The sequence below is a fragment of the Anguilla anguilla genome, chromosome 8 (assembly GCF_013347855.1).
Source record: "Anguilla anguilla isolate fAngAng1 chromosome 8, fAngAng1.pri, whole genome shotgun sequence".
NCBI classification, from domain to species: Eukaryota; Metazoa; Chordata; class Actinopteri; order Anguilliformes; family Anguillidae; genus Anguilla; species Anguilla anguilla.
This window is the reverse complement of record NC_049208.1, coordinates 32744811-32768829: the sequence shown is the minus strand read 5'-3', so window position 1 is coordinate 32768829 and position 24019 is coordinate 32744811. Positions and strand designations below refer to the sequence as shown.

The following is a 24019-nucleotide window of genomic DNA, read 5'->3' as shown; positions in this document are numbered from 1 at the left end:
TCAAACTCAGCGCACCAATTATTACTAAAATCATATCAAAATTTCAGTACATAAAACTTAAAACTATTTATTATCTATTTGATTGTTATATTTACAAGTAGGTGGTGCAATACAAATAATTTAATGCAGTCATACTCTATGCCTGTAGCTAGCTCACCAGCACCCCAGAGGGGTTCAATCCAATTCATTACTTGCCGGATAGCTAATTTTGTGTGTCAGGGGAGAGAGTCTGTGCAGAGACAATAGAACCGAAACGGAAGACTTGGTTAATAAATCTTGACAGGAAAAGAAACTAACTGTAAGAGGGTCCTCTTGTATCTGCTCTGGTTAAAGGCCCAACAGACAGGAGACAAGTGCTGGCTGCCGTTATTGGTGTGTGTCCATTAAACGGTCCGCTTAGTTGTCAGTGAGTGATGTCTCATTTAAAAGCTCTGTTTTGCAGCACACTTCCCTAGCCATTTCTTTTCTTTCTTTTTTTTTTTATTTTTTTTTTTTAGAACTTGGGCCAATCTTACGTTTGTGCCATTGGAATGACATGCTAGGATGTACCCCTGGATCTGACAGATCATTTATTTTTAAAGTGCGGGCATCATGTGTCATTCACCTTGTTAGGAAAAAGACACCTGCTTTGAAGCAGGCTATTCTTCTTAGATGTGTTGTTAGCGTTACTGGAGTTATGTGATATATAAGTGCAGTCCAATAGAGTAATTAGTAGCTGCACATTGTGTTCTTAAGGTGGGCCAAAATGGCCAGCAATGGCTTATCGTGTCACATGGTGTCCATTAAAAATACCTCTATGTATTTAAACAGATGTGAGAAGTACTGCAAGGTTTCCATATAAATTGCTCATGTCTGCATTTTGAAAAACATTCATTCAAATTTAATAAAATCATCATCAAATGTCAGTCTGGGTAAGTCACCCAAAATAGCTGAATATTCAGACATGAATTTCCACATCATTAATGGATAACCAGTTTTGCTCTGAAATGGGTGTTCTGGGACCCACCCCATGATGGCCTAGGTGGACAGGGTCCAACTGGAGCAGGGCCGGAGTCGAAGCTGTCACAAGATCCGCCTCACTTAACACAACAAGCCACTCTCTAATCTCAGACGTGCAGTGTACAGCCGCAGTGAGCCCGGCTTTATAGTTCACAGAGCTTTCAGAACTCCTGCCACTCCCAGGACAGAGTGTGCCGTCAGGGTGACGCACACACACACACACACACACACACACGCACACATACACACACTTAACAGTATGCTCGACTGCCCTTCTCACCTCTATTTGTTTGCCGCACTGGGCTGCTGGATTCAAAAGGTCAGTGCATCCCTTGTCACTTCTCATCATGTTTCATTAAATCAGACGAAGGACAAAGTGGCTGAATGCAACATGGAATTGGAAATAAATAAACATGGAAGATGTTTTCTGACAACTAAAGCTAATTTTGTTGAACTATTTCAGGACCTCTAAAAGCTTTTACAACATTTTGCCAGCATTTTAAAGTCAGTGTGTTGACAAATAATGTACTCAGTACTCATTTTTTCCATGCTTGTGAAGGTGAAGCATATTCATTCTCCCATGCAATAATGGTAGTTATATTATCACTCTTTCTTAAATATCAAAATAGTTCTGATTGGCTGGTGTCCATTACAACTTTCCTGAAGCTCACAGGAGATATTGTCCAGAACAGTTTCAGCCCATTTCAGCAGCGCAATGAATTTCCTTTCCTCCTGGAAGGTTTCAGGAATCTTTTCCTCCTGCATTTCCACATAAAGATGCAAATATAGGGCCTGTGCTGACATCACAGTTATGTAAGCCAACAGTGTCTCTCTGGACCCCTGGAGGTCCAAAGGAGGAATTTGAACCTATACATTTGTTCCGAATGATCTATATGACATGTCTCTTACACAGCCAGGGGAAATGCTAATTATCAACTTTAGTTTATTGTTTATATATGACCCAGGTTATTTTGGGTAGGGACAGGCAAACTCACAGTTGCTAGTTTTTTGTTACCATTTGCTTTCCCGTCTTGTCCGCACCAGAAAGCAAACGGGCGCGATGGCGACTGCAGATTAAATCCGCATTTAGCCCCTGAGAGAAAGGGAAGTGGTGAGTGGTGAGCCAGTCCAATCACGAGGCCATCTCCTCTCCTTTCATTACAGACGTGGTGTGAGCCGGCTCGCTGTAGACAGCCGCATTAATTATTGACAACCCCTATTATACAGTGACAACCTTTCCATGAGGGAGCAGGCCGCTCTTTTTGAGCAGGTTTACTTACCGCTCAGAGGGCCCTAAATCCAGGCATACCTGCCTGTATCATAGATGTGCATGGACAGATGTTTTATTATCTATTTAGGAATGATTTATTTGGATGGCTTTATACTTATCTTTTCCTGATAATCGCCATCCTAAGAACTCACACTGCTCACTTGTTTTCTTTGGAGTTGTGGTGCTGTTTAATACAAAGATGATTGTTGGATACAAAGACCATTTTAATGATTTGTAGTAACAATGCTGTAAGTTTTTTGATAGTACTCTCATGTGTCCATCTGCCAGGTCTAGTACAATGAGAAGATGTATTACATTTTACATATGAACGTACAGCTGGATATTACAAGAAATCAATGAAGGCAAGTATTAGGCCTACTGTATAAGTGTCTTGAGGGATGTAATAGCAGTTCTGTGCCTGGGATTTTGATTTGATTAACCTTTCTTACAAAATGCTTACGGCAGTGCAACACTAATACCGAAATATTGTGACTGTACATGTCCTTGTCGATCACCTTCGGTGGGGTCTGGACAATGGTGGTCCTCAAATGGCTGGGCTAGGCTGTCATGGTTACCAGTGCACACTGCTGTGTGAATCTTTTTTCCTATATTGACAGAAGCCACAATGTCATCCGAGTTGTAAGCTTTTCAGTCTCAATCTGGAGACCCTTGTGGGTATTGCTATGCTAGTAAATTGTAAATGTAAATTACCCTCACCTCTTTCTTCACCTACAGAACAATGTGTGCTGGTTTTACAAGTGATTTCATCTTTTGCAGGCGAATTCTGCTCTCTGAATCTTACTCAAAAAATGGAATGATCTTTAAAGTAACAACAAATGACATTCTAGTTGAGTACCATAGAAGGGAATTAGGATGTTACACGGAGTAGAGCAGTTTACCAACACCGGACTTCAGCTGCTGGGTTCATCCTGTTCCACACACCCTTGGTTTCTTCTGTCCTCTCTGTGGCTGCCTGTTCGTGAGCGTCAGCCCTCTGCTGTGAGGGAGTTTGCTGAGGTTTCCAGGGTTGTGCCAGGCCACCCTGGACTGACATCATTACACTGACACTGTTATGCTGAAAACCTCACCATGCATTTTTGCCTCCCCCCCCCCCCCCCCCCCCCCCCCCCGTGCTCAGATCCCAGAAGGCTTCTGTGTCTTTCCTCGCCCTCAAATTCCTTCAGAGCAGCCGAAGTGAGACCTCGCCGAGATGTTCAGCACAAAAAGGTTAGTGCTGCGTTGAAAATTCACACAGTTGCACCCCCCCACTCACTGCCCCTGGCTGCCCATATCGATGCATGGTGGATTTGGACCGAGTACGATTCAGACCTTTTCTTTTAATTTCTTTTCATTTAATATAAACAGACCATTAAATCTTGATAAGATTGATCTGTAAATTTTATCACCAGGTGTGTCTTTAGCATGGCTGTTGAACACATTAGTTTTTCACTGCTTTGTAGCACTTATTATTTCAATGTTACAGCATTACTGCGTGGATCAGATGTTCTGCTACGACAGATGGTTTGAATGATCTGCTATGACACAGCTTTTACTGAGGCCCTGGTTCTGTCATTATCATCGTCATTGAGCAGCAGATGCGTAATTTGACCATTTCAGGTTGCCGTGATTGTTATTGGCTTCTGTGCCAGTGTGCTATTGTTGTCTGGTTTTCACAGACCACTTTGAATTCCATTGCCACAACCAGCATATGGCACTTTCAGAAAGGAGAAGTTGCACACTGTATTAGATGATTTTCAATTTACACATCCCCATAACTTACTTGCACATAGAGGTACCAACACACATACACACATTCACGTGCATATATGTGTACAAACAAGTGACCGCCCTATAGCCATTTAGTATGCATCAGACATGATGCCAGAATAGCAGTACTGATTACACATTGAAATTGAGATTTAGCTCGATGTATAGTCATTCTCTCCGTCCAAAGGTACTCATAGAGAAGTTATGAGAGAGAATTGCCATGAATTCTGGCTATACAATCTAGCTCCCTTAGCTAGGGCTGAGTTATTTCCATATACTGAAAGTACTATACCAAGGTCAAGTGAATTTAAAATGCACTTGGATCTACCAAAAATATTGTGCAATAGTAACATTTCTTCAGCATGAGGGAGCCCACTGTCAAATTCAAGTACTGCAAGCTTTGGGGGAAAAAAAGACAGCTTCTCTCAGATGTTCTTTGCTGGTCGAGGGTTAGTTTTATGGTGAGTCATTCTCACACAGTACTTCAGATTGCTTATTTATAGTGTGTTCTTCAGGGCCGTTTGTATACAGGTACTACACAATGAGACTGTTCCGTCATCACTGAAGGTATTTTAAGGTGGCCTTTTGTGTGCGTTTATTTTTCATTGTAGTTGTTTTCTCTTGAGGAGCCCTGGCCTGTTTAACACAAATGCTGAACTAACTACATTTCTGAATTATTCTTGCCTCCAAAAACAAATATCAATTTTCATTCAACTTTCATTCATTTTTGCTAGAGTGGAACAAGTTTCTATTTCTATGGAGGTCACCATCTTAGTTTTTTTTTTTTTTTTTTTTTCCAGTGGTTTAGGTTGCAGTGGTTTAAACTGCCTTCAAGAAGAGACTCATTTCAGATGAGATAATCCAGCCGCTTCATTGTTGAATATATGAAGTATGATATGAAATTTTGATACAAATGCCTTCCTATAATAGTAAATCACAAATGTCACATTGGTGGTTTCATATCTCAGTTCTGGCTGTAATACTTTGGTATGGAAATGCATCATAGTAGCATAACATGAAGCTGTCATTTCATTCTCCAGAGTATTAGTTTGAAGGAATCTTTTGAATTTATCAGCAGTTAAATGGCATTGTTTTTCTGAGGAGCAGGAAAAGGCCCATCCTTGCTGGAGCGAGATCGTTCCAAACAGGTGGTAATTATTCAGATGGTGTAAACGATCCGCGTGCAGTGGAACCTGCCGATCTCCGTGTTTTGAAAGAAAATCCCTCCCTCAGCCGAGATCTCTGGTAGTTTGCCAAGGGCACGCCTTCTGCAGTGGCTCACTGCCAAAACAACAAACAAATGCTATTACTCCATGTAGACGCATGTCAACATGTCTGTCCGCAGTGACACCGGTCACCAGTGTGCACTCCACACACAGAGACGGGCCTGTTTGTTTTACCATGTTATAAAGAATGTCAAACCCCGGGACATAACCTGGGAAGTAATTCTTTAGATAGGGTAACAAACTGAGTCTCCAATCTGCAGCCCCCCCCCCCCCCCCCCTTCCGTTTATCAGTACTTTAAAGCTGACGGGGTGGAATCTCTTTCTATAGCTTCTGAGAATTAGCACCCGGGCTAAGGGATTGGATGAATAGCACACATTGACATTCACACTAAAAAGTGTTTCCTATCTCAGGTTTGGCACAGTCAGCCCTCTGTAATAAGAAAGGTTGTGTTTACAGAACAGAGAGTGGGCCGGTAGGGGCATTTAAGTCTGTTTAAGTCTATGCTGTTTCTGCTCAGTTATATTATTGGTTTGCTTTGCATTCCCCTCAATTTCCTGAATCTACCACCTGGATATCTAGCAAGATTTTTAATTAGGGGTCTTTCATCAAACTTTATTCACCCCATCAGCAGCCAACTCACTACAGCTATGACTATATTGGAAGCAAGTCCCTAGCGCATAGTCATTCTAACTCCAGATGGGAAAGGATTAGCAAAACCAGAAAGGTCATTTAGTCACAGGTCTTTACCTTCCCTCCAATAATGTAGGTCTTTCTCTTATTGTAGCTTTAAGGTATGACAGGTGCATGCATTTCAGCTTTATCACTGTGATTAATGGTCCATTGATATTCCATTAAATTTTTTTGTTTGTTTTTCATGAAGCTGCATAGCACATTAAGTATTGCAACTGTGTAGAACAGTGAAGCTATTTTCAGAAAGGCATGGCAAGTATGAACTGCACCAGGACACCAACTCAAAGACTTGGGGAGTTCGTATTGGGCAGGGTTTAGAATTGGCTATTGTTATCTCCTTATCGTTGTGTTTTTATGGTGTATGATTATATATTCATATGTTGCTGAATAATTATAAGACTTGAATGACCACTCGTTCTTGTCTTTATATATTGGGAAATATATGTCCATGTAAGCATGTTTTTATTCATACCATAAACTGAAATACAGTATGTATTGAAGGGCATGAGTTGTTCCAGTTGTTCCTGAAATCAGTTGTCTGATTTCTGCCATAGATATTAAGTTTTATCATTAAAATAGCTTTCACAATATCCCTCCATTAAAGCAGATCTGTTTTCTTTATTTGTAGCAAGCCTAGTCCCTTTCCTGCTACCTATATATCTCACGATCAAAATGGAATTGATTAATTTTAGCAGACACGAAACGGACAACAGCTGCAGTCTGCTTTTCCCTGATATGTTATCCTGGTAATGTAGAGCCTAGCTGTCAGGATTGGAGAGGTAATTGCTCTCACTTGGGACTGTAATAACATTACAGGGTTATGAGTCATAATTTGCGAAGTAGATGAATCAAGCTGCAGAATGGTTAGAACCTGCAGTACAGTCCTTATGCAGATGCTGAGGAGCTGGAAAGGATGTGGGAAGGGTAGTGGACAACAGCCTTCTGAGCTGGGAATCAGGATGGGTACCTGGATTTATTTTTTGTATTCATATGAATTTATAGCCATTATTGCCTGACAAAATGAGCTTGAGAACCCACTGCTTGCTGGATGCCGTCTGAGGGCTCATCATTGTTTTAGTCATTCTGAAGTGGTCTGTGTGATTTTTTTTTTTTGGACTAAAGGATATTTCCCGTTCATTTTAAGTCCATTGCTTTTCCTAGACATTTCTCTGTTACATATACAGTATAATCATATTTAGATTACATTATCTTCATATGAGGTTATACATGTTTTCCGTTTCTGAAAACAACATAGCTTGTGATTGCGGGGCCCGTGTGGAATTTGGCGTGTTGTTGTGAATACCTTGACTTGTGAACATTGTCATTGTGGTGTCACATTCATTTTGTCCTGAAACAGACCATGACATGCTGTATATTTTAGTTTCAAATAGTGACCCACAACAACAGAGCATCAGCTGAAATGTATAGCCTAACTCATGGTTCAGCAGTAACTTGACTTGCAGAACAGCCAAATAGAAAAAAGTAACAGAAATTCATATTTAAGTACAGAGGGCATTAATCACTTAAAGTCTAAATTTTGAATGTACTGTAGAGCAAACTTAATGCTCCACACACTTAAGTCTTCACTCTAATGCGCTGTCATTTTAAGTGCAAACATTTAGTGAACGATCTGGCGAGTGATCATAATGTAAATATTGTGAAAGCTATCATCAGTCAGTTCTGTTTCATTATTGTCATGCTGTTCTTTATTAGGTGCAATTAGCATTCAGATACCTGCTCATTTGCATTGCAAAAGCAGCAACTGGCATTAAGAGCCCTGCAATTGATTAGTCACGTATTCCCAGAGATGTGTTTTGAACATACTTTCTCTGGAAAATAAATGAAGTGGTGAGACATTTAACCCCCCTGCAAAAGTGTGTGCGTCAGATCAGAGGAGGGGCAGCACTCACACGTCCATAGAAACACTGATTGCCCATGATGCATAAAGTGGCCTTTAGGGCTGAGCTTAAATGATTGCACCCCATGCATCGTGAAATATGGAATTATTGATCATTTTTGCTTCATTCTGTCCTCTCAGCGTGTCTAGTTGCTCAAAGACATTTGATGAATGATTGGTGTAAATGGTATGGTTTTAACATCAATTTTTAGCCCACAATTTCTTTTTTTATCTCCAAAATTGGAATTATCAGTTGTATTTGTTGGCCTGTCACGTTGCTGCATCCTCCACCACCAATTTGGCAGATTGCTGAGATGCACTCTCTTCAGAAGCCCATGCTGTCACCAGACTGTCCTGTTCTTCTGCAGTAAGACTGTGCAGTAAGACACACTGTAGTTGTTCTGGAAAAGAAATGATCCAGACAAAGCGACAGTATGATAGAGACCGAAGTTCCAAGCTTATGAAGTGATGCACGGTGTTATTAAACTAGATTTTATGTTGTATACTGTTTTGTTGTTGTCTTGAGAGAAGTCTTATGTCACTGCAGTAGGTAAGATCCAGAAACAGCCTGTGATTTGACAAGACAGACAGTATACCTGTATGAATGAATAGCCATCTGCTCTCACTGCCTGTATTTCAACTTGTATTTTCAATAAGTGCTTGAAAAAACACTGGCACCAGAAATATGTTGTGTACTTAGGCAAGGTCCATACATTATCCTTCGGGTGTCTGCCCTGGCCCTGGAAGTTTTAGGGCGACATGGCTCAGGAGGTAAGAGCGGTTGTCTGGCAGTTGGAGGGTTGCCGGTTCGATCCCCTGCCTTGGGCGTGTCGAAGTGTCCCTGAGCAAGACACCTAACCCCTAATTGCTCCCAATGAGCTGATTGGTACTTTGCATGGCAGCCTTTCACCGTTGGTGTGTGAGTGTGTGTGTGAATGGGTGAATGAGAGGCATCAATTGTAAAGCGCTTTGGATAAAAGCGCTATATAAATGCAGTCCATTACCATTTACTCCCTTGTGGAGTCCTACCAAAGACCTTGAGTCCTATCAGAAACCTGAAGCCATTCATTCTCTATTGGGCAGTAAGCATTAAAATATGAATTTTGGTTACTGACCTGGGATATATTGGCTTCCTGTCCTGGGGCTGCACTTGTACATCACATTCTTGAGTACTGACACCACGAGACACCCAGTTTGCACACTCCTTCCTATTGTATTTATAGACAGTATAGAGATGCATCCATCTCTGTTTAACAACAGCAGCCAGAAGCCATTGGACATGCCAAAGCAGATAAATCTGTCCGGAGGAGGTCCCTGTGCACGTAAAGTGTAGACCTGCTTTAAATCTCTGCCCTCCCTGAGCACACAGAAAAACAAGAGATACGATTACCTTGCAGACTAACAGCCTCAGTCAAGGGAACGAATCGTACTCTCTTTTATTTCAATGGAGTTACATCACCTTCTTCATCTGATGGCCTTGCGCATGCTCACATTACAAAAATTCCACAATGAACAGTGTGAATTAGAATTGTTTGCCAACAATCGCATTAGTTTAATGGAATCTTTCCCAGCAGTTTTGAAAATGATCCACTGTGAAGCAGTGTGTGACTGCCTGATTGTAAATGACTATACAAATTGAAGACTGATTGACTTATTTATATGCCTCCAGAGTGCGTATCCTGGTATGGGAAACTCTTGAGATGAGGCCTGAGAATGACTTTGGGTAACCATGGGTCCATTCCATGGCCACTGAAGATGAGCTATAATTAAAGATAATGATGTAATTTTGCGCTGAGTTTACATGTGGGGTTTCCACTGTAATGTAAAGAATGTTGGTTACCTTTCATTGTGCATGTTAAACTGTTTTAACTTGAAGGCCTGCTCCAATCTACAGGGAATGTGTGCAGAAAGGTCTTGCAAACAGAAAAACTCAAAATACTGTCTTCTACCAATAACCAATATCAAAGCTTATATGCAAAGAGACATTTATTCCTTCAAAGAAAAAGAAACACATTTTTTACAGATGCTTTTTCTAGTCAATTTGGAATGCGCACACATTTCAACTTAAGTTGAAGCTATATTCATTTTCAAGTTGAATTTTTAGTGGCTTAGTCAAGCTGAATTTCCATTCTGGCTCACTGGTCATCTAATCATCCCCTGGTTTAATTGGCTCAATAATCCCTGTTTCTTCACCTCATCTGATCTCACTCAAAATGGCTGCAACTTTGATGCAACACCTTTTCTTTTATCAGGATTAGTCTCCACTCTTATCTTTGACTTTGGAGCGTGGCTGATAACTGTTACAGGCCCTAACATTCTATGATTCCAATGTTGTACCCCTTATGACACAACAATATGCAGTATAACTGTTTAAATATTAAAATAAGCATTATCAATTACACTCGTATCATTAACAAACTATTAAAATGCCTATCATTGATTGTCACACTGTAAGAACAAACAAAATGAACATTGGTAAACATAAAGGTCATTTACCAATCCTAGCTTGGTCTAAAACGGAAAGCCCTACTAGGATAGCAGCGTTGCAAGCAGCCCTTTCCTTGTGCCTTCAGTCTCGTGACTGCAAATCTTAATAGAATAACAAATAAAATTGTATGTTCACAGAGAGGTCCATTTGTGTGTGAGCAGGTGCGTTCCTGCCTCAGTGGAAGCGGGTGTCCCTTGGGATTATGGGGAAAGGGCGAGGACAGGTTTCAGATGAAGGGCAGGGTCTTGTCTTGCCGTCCTGCGCGCCTGCGCTGTCGTTCGCTGTGCGCTGCGTTTCCCCTCCATGCTCCAGCGCACCTTCAGCCGCCCCTCACCTCATCCTCACCTCCGCCATTTTGACACCCTTCCGCCTCCGCTCTCTCTCTCGCCTCTCTTGTGCGGACTTAATCACAGGACCGCGGGTTTGAATAGGCAGGACGCTCTCGTTGAACCTGCGAGCACATTACTTTAACCAGAGTGTTTGTCTGAGTGTAAAGCGGTAGCACTGCTTTAATTTGCGCAGTTTGTAAGTAGCCATTGACAATGGCATGTGCAAAGTGAATAGTCCTCATGCTGTATACGGGATCTGGAGAGGTGGAGTGCTGTAGCGGCTAGTCCCCAGGGAGCTAGGCTGCCCAGGTTCAACACCTACGAAGATTAAAACTGCTGTTTGATTTCACTAATCTCAGCCTTGTGCTGGCAGAACACCATCGGCATTCTGAAGTGTGTATAGAGGTGAAAGAGAATTAGGAGGATAAATTGTCAATTGCCATCTTGTGGGAGAAAAATAAATATTGTTTAATTTCCCCTTGATCCTGGTTTAAGCTGCTCAGGTCTAACTTATTTCTCTAGTGTGCTGTTCTTTGTTTTGTTCTTATCACGATTCTTTTACTTTTCCAAAGTTTTAACAAGTAGTCAAGATTTGAGATATTCGTTGAAATGTCAGGAAATAAATGTCAATGCACAGCACTGGACAACATGCATGCAAGATAATCTGTGGGTGAAAGTGGACTGGTAATTTGATGTGTGATTCATAAAGCGAATGATTCTTCAAAGATCTGCAGCTCCAGTATACATTGACCTTTCCCTGTGCTCTAATCTGTGGGATCAAATCATTTTCTACCTTCTGTATGAAAATAGTAGAAATCCATTATTGCAAAGGTCATTATATTTCCTCACATTGGCTAATATGGATTTTTGCAACAACAACAAAAAAAAAAAGTGGGAGAAAAACAAGAGACCCATCTATCAGAGAGAAATAATAAAATGGAAAAGGGATTGGGTAGGAATTTTAGTATATTTATTTTTCAAACAGAAATCAAGTTGTCATATTATTTCGAAAGAACGTAGAAAATCTCTTGTTGAAGGATTGGCATTATTTTTAAGGACAATATTGATTCCACTGAAATATCGCGTACAGTATGGGATGCATCAGAGGCATTTTTAGGGGAAAGGTCATAAGTGTCTCCTTGAAATTAGAATATCAAGTACAGTACATCAGTCAGAAAAGAAATTGCATTATATTTTCCACTTTCACAAGAGGCTCTACCAGTCTGAAGATGGTTCAGATGATGTAGACTACATCTCATTTTTTGCTACTTTAAATCTGTGGAAATAAGCGAGGGACTTGATGTGCCAATTACAGTGGCCTTGCCACTTGATGCAGATACGGCCTTTGACAGGGTAGAATGGAAATAACCTTGGATGTGCTGTTTAGATTTGGTTTTGTTCCTAGTTTCATGAAGTGGATTGATTTAGATTTAATATATTCTGGTATAAGAGCTGAAATCCAAACAAATGGGCTGATTTCACCTTTCTTTACTCTGTCTAGATCAACCAGACAAGGCAATCCACTGTCTCCTTTATTATTTTGATAGTACTGGAGCCTCTGGCTATCTCCATAAGAGCAAACACAGAGATTCAGGGAGTACATAATGGTGTGAGGAGAGCATGAACTCTCTATGTATGCTGATTATATTTGAATACTTATTCAAAAGCCCTTGGTATCAGTCCCACCACTTAAAAACTGTGGGAAAATGGAAAAACCGTTTACTCTGAGTATCAATTTGAAGCTATGGCAGTTTCTGCAGCCTGCACCCACCTATGGTCACCCTTTTAATTTTAAATGGGTTAAGTCAACTATGGAATACTTATTACTTAAGGGATTTTGTCGGCAACATAACTAGATAAGATAGTTGAAATCTGTTTGTTGCCAGTCATACACAAAAGAAAACAACATAAACTGAAGCTGTTAAATCATTCCATTCATGGTTCTTGGGGAAAAATTAAGTGTGCCAAAATGGTGGTTTTCCCTAAATTTAATTATGCATTAACTAATAATATATAGTCCAAATTAGAGCTGGAACTCAATTCACAAGTTTTATTTTTTGAATATACCCTAAAGGGGGTTTCCTCAGTGAACACTTTTAAAGGTTTTGTACCTAATCTACATATGATGAAAAAACAGGCTTTTTACTTTGATGTAACACAAATTAGGAAGATAAAATCAGCAAAAATATAAATACAATAAAACTGTTTACGGCATACACTTTTCTGTGTAATCATATTTAAATAAATATGATTTATGATCATAGTAATACCGAATCTCCATAACATACCCGGTATAATATAAACAGGATTTCTAACATTTAATCTGCATGTAAGCTAACTACATTAGGTCAGAGATATCAAAATATATGATTATAACACTGCAAATGCTGAGAATATGTTGTCATGTAGTGTTTTTTTATGTTTAATAATACTAACCTGAAACGTGTCCAAGACTTATTTATGGATTCTGGCCCATACTTTATACTCCAAGAGCTGCATAATGCAACTCTATTATAGGATCATTTAATTTCACTTTAAATATGGTTTAATGCTGACCACTTAAACGAGAGTCTGTCTCCAGGCTCTGTTATTGCAGCGTGAGTGATTTTCTTATATAAAATGTTAAACCAGCAGCCAGCCACTCACGGGAAATGAAACCTAAAGATTAAATTGAACAGCGACGAGCTTGAGATAAGAACATCCAGCCACATGTGCTGGGTCTGCTGCAGATGGGTTTTGAGGTAGGAACACATTGTCAGTGGAACTAACTCGTGCTCTATTTTTACCCAGAAGACTCAGAGACAAAGTGATTTAATAGGCTTCCTGTCGGAAGGTTTTATTCCCCTTTTAACAATTTGCTCTTATGGGACTGAAACTTGGAAACTGGCATGGGAATGTATGGCGGGGAACTCTGCTAGTTTGTGCTATTGAAGCAGTTGTTATTTAAACAGTTGATCAGTCTGCTATTGAAATGACTTGTTTTGAAGCATTATCCTCCATTGAAAGATGCAGTGGGCCATTGCCCTGCAATTCCCATGTACAGTATGTATGCGCCTTTGGAAGGAATCCATGAATCAAATTTGAATTGCATGTACTGTTGTTGGGCATGGACAGCTGCAAGGCTAAATGAAGCATTTAAACAAATTTTTCAGTTATCTCTCTCTCTCTGACAAATAGTGCAGTTCATAGTTAAACAGAAATATTGATTACCATCACTATCAGTGATATTTTCTGTATAATCATCATGATAAAAAAAGGTGCAACCTCTTCATTCCAGTTCTGTGTATAAGAGTCAAAGGATGGCTTCCAGAGCGCACAGGAAGTTACACCTGGAGAAACTTTTGTTCAATTAATTCAGTAATATTGGTCCTTTCCGATGTCAGTTAGACAAGTTTAGCGTCATCTCTTGATCTAAGTGCAAAATGAAATAAAATGGTGGGAATGAAATGGTACTTGTATATTCAGTTTGAAATGGAAGTAACTGACTCACTCGAGTCTAAGGGCATTGTGGGGCTTTTTTATACCGGTCATTGTCATAACCGTGGTCGTGTATTTCTGCGACTGTCATGTGACCCTCTCTCTTCCGCCCGTGGATGACGGCTGCTTTAAGGAAAGGCCTGATAAACGCCCGTGTTCTCTAACCGCCCGGCTCGGTGCGGAACATAAAGCCAGGAGCCCAGCGGTACGGTCAGTGCACCCGCAGCCTGCGAAACACGGTTCCACCCCAAGTGTCTGGCGAGAAGCTGTCTGTGATCGTGGGACCGTATTGGAGGTGACACACGGCATCTACTGGCAGCTGTCTCTGTCCACCGTGACAGCGCAGTAATCCGGTCAGAAAACTTAAAAAAAATTTAAAAAATAAGTTTTATGATTCTGTTCTTGACCTGTATGCCCTTTTACTGGTACTGAAATCTGTATGCTCATTGCAAGCCTAATTAAAATCAGGAAAATTACATTAGGTAACAAAAATGAGTTAAGATTAATGCCAAATTTATTTAAGTGCACTTTTTAGTTACAGCTACATGAAAGAAAAAAAAAACATTTATAATAGACTTGTAAATTAATAGGGATAAATGCCTAGAAAACATGTTGACTGGATGAGTGAGTCATATTTGGTAGCTTTTGTTGAACAGAGAAAATTATCCCCTTATCTCTACTTACAATGATCAGGCAAAACCATGTATATCCGTTTAAGAGATAGGATTTATTTCTACAGAAAGAGTCTGGCACTTACACACAGAAAAGTGGACAAGCCTACTTTTTATAATCAAAAAGTGTTTTATTTAATTGCATACATAATTCTACATCTGCTTGGTGAATAGTTAATAAATGAGCATATAGTAAAACAAAGTAAACGACTGGTTATGGCTAATCTCATGAATACTGAATAAGTGCACATCAAACTCTAACCTTCTTCATTACAAAACAGGCTCCAAATTAGAAATAATAATTTAGTCTTTATTTAGCATGAGTTTTAAGGGTCAAAGGGAACATGGCATCAGGCATGGTTCCTCTCTGGTATAGCAAGGGGGAGGATTAAAGATGGGCCAGAAAAAAATATGTACTCACGCACGCATGCACACACACACACATACACACACACACACACGTGTGCATGCAATATTTTCTCCTTGTTGTCCTTGGGAAGTTCGTTGCTGGGAGCCAGAGGCCCTTGTGGAAGGTCTGACAATTTAGTGCAATACATCCTTTCAGTCATAATAAAGATATTCTCCGCCCTTCACTTTCTATCAGAGAACAGAAGAGGGACTAGAGGGGCATTGAGTGTGATGACTATACGTACTCTTTCCCTCTCTCTCCCTTCCTTTCTCTCTCTCTCTCAGAGAGCAGGGAGAATAATTGGAGCTTGTGCTTATTGCAGATACCTTGCAGAACAAGACTTTGCCTAACAGCAGACAGTATCTTGCTTGCCCTTTTGCTCATGTCAGGGGAAATTCACCGGTCAAGGAGTAGAGCTAGCACTGCATGTTCACTGCAGTGTGCCAACTGTTTTCATAGTGCTACTGTAACAGTAGCCAGTTAGCGGAAAGACAATAGGATTGGCTGGCTTTTACAGCAGTTAGATGCGAGGGGAACTGATAAGTTAAAACTGAAATGTTGACCATTATGTTCAACAGAACTTGCATAATTGTGTATTGGGATGCCGTAGCTTTTATTACAACCCTTCTTTCACTCAGTTATATGCTATGGTTCATTTTACAAGGTATGTCAGCTGAGTCATAAGTTGAGTAATTTATTACTGCATAAAATACAGTCAAATAATCCCTATCAAGTTAATAGCATAAGTGGGTACACCTGTCATTGGCTCTCTTGCTTGCTATTGTTTAGCTGTGTAGTCAGTGGTGCTGTAAAATGGGATAGGTACTCTGGACTCTGGTCTGTAATTATGAAAGGTCACGTAATGTTGCGTAATGCATTTATGTTTGCAAACCAAGCCCAAGGGCAGACTGCGTTTCCTTTGGCCTGGGCAGAGCTTCATTTAGGACATTTCTGTCCTAGACAGCTCTTACAATAGGTTAGCTGCCCCTTGAAGTGTGAAATGCGTGCCTTGAACTTCCCTGTCGGTCTTTGTGCGTTGAATGTGTTGAGGAAACACTTATGGTGCTTTGTTACCATATTTGTGTTCCAAATGAACGCTCAGGGAAACGTTTATCGAAGCTCGAAAGCCTTCCGGCTGCTGCGCGTACGCACCATTGCTGGCTATTGTTTTTACATTAAAATAAATATAGCAGCTGACCGAAAGCATGGAAATGCCTTTCACCCATTTTTAGCCATGATATTTTCCACTGCAGACGAGCACGCTGGTTGATTTTCAAGCCTCACCTTTTGGTGTAATTGTTGGGTACGCAACAGATTAATGTGCCGCTAATTATCCAGAAGTTTCTCCGGATGGGGGGGCGGGGCGGTCTCCGCCCTGTGCCCCTGTCTTCATGGTGAAGGAGGTTTCGTTGCACAAACACGGTTGGGTGGGCGATAAATCTGTGGCGACGCTGTATATCTGACAGGAAGTGCACGTTTGAGTCATCATTTGGAAACTCTAGAAGCGGTTGGGTTGGACTCTTTCAAGGTCCTCTGCATCACATGTATCTTAGAGCAATATGCAGCCTCTATAAATACATGAAAGTACTGCATTCCTTTTTTCCGGATGATTTGTTTATTTCTTTAACTGTTTTCCACGGGAAAGCATTGCCACTGCTGTGTCTAAATATACCGCGAGCAGCGCTGGATTAAACTGGACTGTGCCGAGCTGTCTCACACAGAAATAACACACGCTGACTCGGACCTCGTAGCTGAAGCTTCGGCCCTCAAGCAAAGACCAAATCATTGCTCTGCGTCCTCCATCTGAATCACACAGATTGCCTAATGTGCTGTTTCTAAAATGGAGTATGTAAACAAAACTTTTTGTCAGTTTTTGACAGTGACTATACGTTACTCATGAACAAAATTGATACGTTTGATTGCGTTTAATTGTAACCGCTGTAAATGTTTGAATCTGTTGCTGAATTTTTTATTATTGTCATTCCTTCTCAGCCAGGGGAAATGTATATTTGACTGCATATGTCTGCCTGTCTGTATACATCATAGGGGCACAGCTACTGCTGTAGGGCCCCACACAGTATTGGCCAAATGTCTTATATAAGTGATAATAAAAAAAAGTTTTAGTACCTCATGAACATTCAGAAGAACTTTTACAAAATTTGAAGTTCTTCCTGCAATTTTCACTTGAGTCACTTGGCTCTTTGTGAGAAATGGCCTTGACCATACTTTCGCATAACCTTCACGACTATAATACAGAGAAATGAAAGAGGATCATCACATTCTGTATTGAGTCATTCTGCAAAAAGCCTTTTTCTGTGATGAACCATTTTATACTGAACTTGCTGTCATTAGGGCACTGGATGCATTAATATTCTCATAACTACATGGAGTGTACTCGTGGATGAAGGACAAGTGCATTGACATTTGATGATGACACTTAATGACATGCTGCTCCATTCTTTCAGTGACTTGTGTCCATCTGTCTGTTTCCATGGAGAGTGCATTCCTATAACAATTTCAGTCCATCAATGAATTGGCACCTCCTGTACTGTTGTGTTGAATAGTATTCCGCTAGCACTTATATTTCCGTATGGACAGCAAGGGTTCTGAATCACTTGCAAGATGTCCTTGCATTTTGTAACTTAAATTTTCAATTCCTGTGGCTCCTTAGCCAGACCAAGAAGGATGTGGAGAGTGCCTTTGAGTCATTAAGATAATGTCTTCCTATTTGCTGTAGTAATACAAATCCCATCAAGAATTTATCCAAGATTCACCAACAAACACTGCAGTAAACTAGTTTAAACTGGTTGCTTGAAGCAAGACTAACACTGAAATGGCTAAAATAAAGTTTTAAAAGTTTAAAAGATTGGGCTGCTGGATTGCTTAGTCAGTGAAGATGCCTCGCAGTGCTTTAACAGAAAATGGGGGAATATTTATAAAAAGTGCTGCAATTTCTGCATCGTGATACCAAAGTGTATGAAAATACCCCTAAATAAAATGTTTGATTACAAATCTAAACTTATGGAATATAGAACCAAATAAAGAAAAAATATGTATTTGTCCCAAACGTTATTAAGCTCTCTGTGTAGTAGATGATTGATTATGACATTATAAAGATAATGGAAAGTACCAGAGAGCATGAGTATCAGTGTACATGAATTTCTGATGACATTTCTTTCTTCCTGCTACATCACGTGTAATTTGTCCTAATCATGGGAGCAGGTCTCTTGTAAAGCTGTGTGTTACGTGTATCGGTCTCTGGGTGTTCCCTCTGCCGATACTCAAATGCCTTTTTGATGTTTTTTTGGTCAATCTTTCATTTAGCATACAGGTTGCACAGAAAGTCAAGTCTAAATTGACAGATATTTACAGTTTAGACTCCAAGACACATACATAATGTATTTAGGTGGGGTTTACTCATTGGTTGGGTACAGCTTGTAGTACTGTCATCTGTTTTATGTCATTGTAATATATTATTGTAATGTTGCTGGTAAATATGTTATGTACCTGGGAATGGGCCTAAATTAGATACAGTAATTGGTTGCCCCTAACCTTTCTCAAAGAGGCCTTAGCATGGTTAATTGGCTTATTGGCTGCTCTGTGATGCTATACCACATGTTTCAAATTCCAGTCATTGCATCACTTAGCCATTGATTCTACTTAGGTGCTACGTTTTAAATGGCCCTCCCAACTTTCTCATGTGCCTTGGCTCTGGAACCAAAGCAGTATTTGTGTGATAGGATTAGCCTACATGGATATGAGGCCAGAGTTCTGGAAATGTGTTGGTCACCACAACACAGCAGTCCTATAAACACAAGGCTCAACTGCTAGGCTGCAACTCCCTTTTTGGAAGCCTAAGGTTGACACTTGTTTGTTTTTTGGCTGTGGAGGAATCACAGTGTTTTGTTTTTCGTGGTCCATGGAATGAAGTGAAATATCATGAAGTTTGCGTTTCATAATCTGTATGCTAACCACGTTTTATTGAGACGAGGCAGCTAAATGAGATGCACAGGCACTCTCCATCATCCGTGTCCAGTGAAATAACTAAATAGATTGCATTTTGCTAACATCTCTCTGTTAACCCCTCAAGTGGTTGACCTTGTTTTTACATGTAAATGTAGTTTTTATGAACTATTGTTTTTATTTATTTTTTAAATGGGCTAGATTTTGATGTGAAAGGAAGCTAAATGGCTCAGATGAGGTGCCACATAAAGGGTTAAAGTTATTTATAAATGGGAATGTTTGTGGCCATTTGCCTTTTAGGGATAATTCAGGGTTCCATGTTGTGTGCTTTTTCTCTTTATACCATGCATGTTATATTTATCAAACAAGTTCTACCTTTATTGTAGAATCCACTTGGGTAAGTTGACGTAGAAACAGTTGGCGCCTACGTCTTTTCATCTATATTGCCGTTGATTGAGGCTTGACATGGTCTGTAGCAAATGCATGGCCTGGTTCACCACATGACAACAATGGCTTTCTGTGATGCATAAAGCACGTATGCATTATTATGCATGATAATGGTGCAGATTTCCATAGCAAATGTTTAGTATGCATCGCCTATTACCCAGCCATCTGTTAAACCCAGGGACGTGAAGTGATTGGTTATTTCCAGAAAGATCACGTCTTGCTAACAAACAAGGCTGCAAATACAATACTACATTATATGCATCATGCAGCCGCTTGAATGTGAAAAATTGCTAGATGTATTATTTACCTTTGTTATGGTTATTGGCAAACCGTGTGTGTGTGTGTTTGTGTGTAAAATGTACGTATGCTCCATATTTTATAATAATACGGACAATAGCCCATGCACCCATGCACACTATGTATTAGTAGTGTATGCACATCAAGGATACAGGGCTTTCAAGTGGGCAAAGCATTGCTTAGTCTAGAGCCCAATTCAAAAGGTGAAGTGCAGTTTCTTTTTGTGGATCTACCATGGAAGCAGGTTTGCAAGGTATTGCCTTGCACTCTAGTCATACAGTCAGTTCCCTGTGTTTGGTGAAGCCCTCCTCACTTTAGTGAGCTGTCATGACTTTTACTCCTTGCATTAATAAAGATGCTTTATCGTAGGTTTTATGTTGAAAATATAAATCCCAACTTTGCAGAATACAGCTGTCAGGTCTAGTAAACCATATGTGCCTCGCCCAGAGTTTATTCCTTGCACTGCTTCTGCTTCTCCAAACATTCGACAAGGGTGCTGTCGCATTTTAGGGATGTACGCACGAAATACGGTTCTGCCCTTGCCTGCCACTCTGAGAGCCACCTTTACCAAAACCTACTGCTCCCCGACGGATACAGAGAACAGCCAGTGACTCAGTAGCAGAAGGCAGGTATCGCCCTTCCACGCATCACAAGACTCCAGCAGCAATCCTCATCCCTGAGCCACGCAGTCCACAGATTCAGAGGTGACCAGGCTTGACCTCGTGGTCATGCCTGGCCCATACCGTTCCCTCTGCGGTGGCAGTGACGTGGCTCCTGACCTGCCCTCACAGTGCCCAGTCAGCGGAGAACACTTAGCCTCTCAAATCGGCTTGGCTGGCGCGGCCCCACAGTTATATCTGTCGAAGAAATTAGCACACTGCCCCACACTCTTGCTGTTATGTCACGTGGTGTCCGTCACGTCCCTTCCCATAAGTTCAGAAGCTAAGAGGAAATTGGTGCCCACTGCTTGTTTCTTTCCATGCAGCAATGGAGTCAATCGATCCATTTCTACAAACCTTTAGGTATGTACCATCAGTATGCTTTGCAGTAAAACAGAAGTGTTTTGTTGACTTAAATTTATTTGCCAATTCTTATTCTGTAGTTTGTTTACAAGTTGAAAATTGAATTTGTTATGACAATCTATGTAATTGGGAAAACTAGCTGTTCTCTCTTTTAAAAAAGTGTTCTATAAACCTGTGTGTAATTGGACCTAGATATGCATGTTAAGTTCTGTAAAAAAATCATGAACATTTAAAAATGTTCAGGGGAAGTGTGTAAGAATTAAGTGTTTACATTCACAGGCTCTCAGAAGTCTCAATACTTATAGTCTTCCTTTGGATTTATTTTCTTGTGGAGTTGTAAATTCTTTTTAAAGAGAAATTTGGAGGAATCTTTTTTTTTTTTTTTTTCCAAAGGCAGTTTTTTAACCATATTTGCTCCAAAACCAGTTGTTGCCAGTACTCCAGTTCTGTGACCATTAACCTTATTAAGATTGCTATTATCACTCGTTACATACTGAGTGTAGGACTGTGATAATGTATTCATATTGTGGACCAAATCAGTCCTTTTACCCAGAATATTGAAAAATAATTGTCTCGAACTTCTGTCGTATTTTGCTTCTTAGCCAGGACACCCTCCCAAAAGATATTATCTCTGTGAGACTTCTCTGGTAAAATAAAGGATAAATGAAATAAAATAAAAATAAATTATAAAAAAGAACTGAATGGGCCAACACTGCTTCACTAGAGAGGAGTAGAGGAAGTGATTGTGGAGCTAACTGCAGTGACACAAAGCAACTGCCTCCTCCATAACATGAGCGGGTTTACAGATTAGCGGCTAAATTTCATTTTCATATGCTCAGAGACCGTGACGTTTTCTTCTTTTATTTCATGAATCAAATGATGAATTCTGAGTTCTGTCAAAAAAATATTTTTTTAATAAACGTATCATTCACATCAGTGCTCTAATCTCACCATGACTATTATCACGCTATATTTGTAACTCGAAAAACTGGAAGTAGCCCTGTTAAAAATTGAGAAATGCACATGAAACCACTGCAATAAATAATAAATATAGTGTTGATGTTTGGCAGCATTTACATGTGGAGAGTGTTAAGTCACTGTGGGACTCACCGGTCAGTCAGCAGCGGGGCTACGCCTACTCACTATTTTGGTCAAAGCCTGTGTTGAAATCCCCGGGCCTGGCGCTAACGCTCTAGGTTTGTGTCTGCTCTGAAACGAGCGCTCCGGGACAAGCTAATCTGCGACGGAGCTAATCTTCTTTGAATAGAAAAGGTGGATCTGTTGCCGCAGTTGGCCTCGGCGTTCCAGTTACCGTGTGGTTGGCTGTTTACATGGGGAGGGGAAGCCTCCCACCTTCCGTAAACGTGTGTGTGTGTACGCATGTGTGCGTCTTATGTAACAGTCCATATCTCATTTTTGTTGATGAAGTTCATGCATTAGATGTGTTTTTAGATTTTTTTGTCAATAAAAATAAAAATAAAAATATATTGTCATAAGTCAGTGAGTATTTTTACTTTTTTCCATGTGCTGTGTATTTTTATATTAGCATAATTCTATACTAAGGTTTACCATTTTCTTAGTCTACAAAAATATTGTGGATTTTAATTATTTATCCTGTCCTTGATTTGTGAAACCATTTCTGTCTCCTTTTTGTGAAAACTTAATTTTCAGAAGAGAAGCAAAGCTAAAATAAGCCAAAATGAGTCATACAATGGTTTCTGTCCTAATCTTGATCCTCATTTCTGCTTGGAGACCGAGAGTTCTTTTTTTACACTCGCCATCATTCATTAAAAGTACCTCATGAATACGTCTCATTGTATAGAGGTGTATCACAGGCGGTCCGTGCCAATTAAATTGGAAGCTTTATAAGCCCAGTTTAATTAAGGATGTGCTTAGACAGTTGAAAGAAATAGCTGGCAATATCTTTTCCAGTGGGTGTGAAGCCGTGGCTATGAGGTTGTTTTCCCTGGGGTGTCCCGCACAAGTAATTGAAACTAAAAATATCTTTCAGAAGTCAGCGGAAAGCCACAGATCTGCTGCTGGAGCATCTGTTTCATCAGAGGCATCCCTTCTTTGAGGGAGAGGGAAATACGCTCTCTTCCCTGCAGTTTGGTGGGTTCCTATTCTCCCCAGTGTGAAGCTTTTCTGTCTTTCCTATGGGCAGCATGCGATTTGGCCGCCTGGCTGTATGCAGTAGCCTAAAGCATAAGAACCATGTACTTACTTAATCCTCTTCATCCCCTGTGGGACATAAGGCTGCAGTGAGCTCATTCCAAAGTGTTCTGTCCTTGGTGACACGTTGTTCCTCTCCCCATAGGAATCTTCTATGTCGGTTTGCAGAAAATGCAGGGATCCACCTATTGGTCATTATGTTGGCTGTTTTTTAAATGAAAAACTACAGACGGTACAACATAAATGTTCATACGTAAGAATTGTTCTTTTTATTTGTTATTCAAGATATATGGTGCTTTCTTTCCAAAAATAAGGAGAAAAATGTTTGTTTTGAATGAATGTTCACTACATGAATATTCTGGGACAAGAGCAGCGTTGGTCTCTACCCTATAGTATGGTGCTTATCTCGTACTGCACTTGATGTGACTTTAGGTAATATTCTGTCTCCCCAGGTTTGTAGCAACCTTTTTATGAAATGGCCACGCAGCAGATTTGCACCGCTTTAGCATAGCGCTGGCTTAAGAATGGGTCTTTCTGAGCCTGCAGTTGATGTTGTTGTTATTGCTGTTGTCGGTGTTGTGTTGCTGTAGCGGCTGTTGTGTTTGCTAAGTGCTCAGCAGATGCTTCCAGATGGATTGATTGTGGCAGAGCGCTGAAGCAGAAACTCCTCAGGAGGGCAGCTAAACAACAGGGGAAGTGAGAGTTAGACCCCCCCCCCCCCCTTGGCTCAGGTACAGATGGTACGCACCGAAGGCAGTGATCACAGAGGGGGGGGGGGTCGCACCAGCGGCCCTTTGCAACCGCCACGCCGCCGCTCCGACACCAACGCCGCTCGACCTTGTCGTGCTCGGGGAAGGTCGAGAGCGCAGGCTGTGCGACGGACGGTCCGAGGTG

At 40.6% G+C, this 24019-nt stretch overlaps 1 protein-coding gene across 2 annotated transcripts in view; it reads left to right on the top strand.

Moving 5' to 3' along the window:
• LOC118232716 (oxidation resistance protein 1-like) overlaps positions 1-24019 on the top strand; it is a 105492-nt gene that overhangs the window by 4922 nt on the left and 76551 nt on the right. For both annotated transcript variants that reach the window (XM_035427770.1, XM_035427772.1), the window contains exon 2: positions 3408-3496. In XM_035427770.1, the coding sequence (XP_035283661.1) occupies positions 3480-3496 (17 nt within the window). In that variant the 5' untranslated portion in view covers positions 3408-3479. The remainder of the gene's footprint in view (positions 1-3407; positions 3497-24019) is intronic.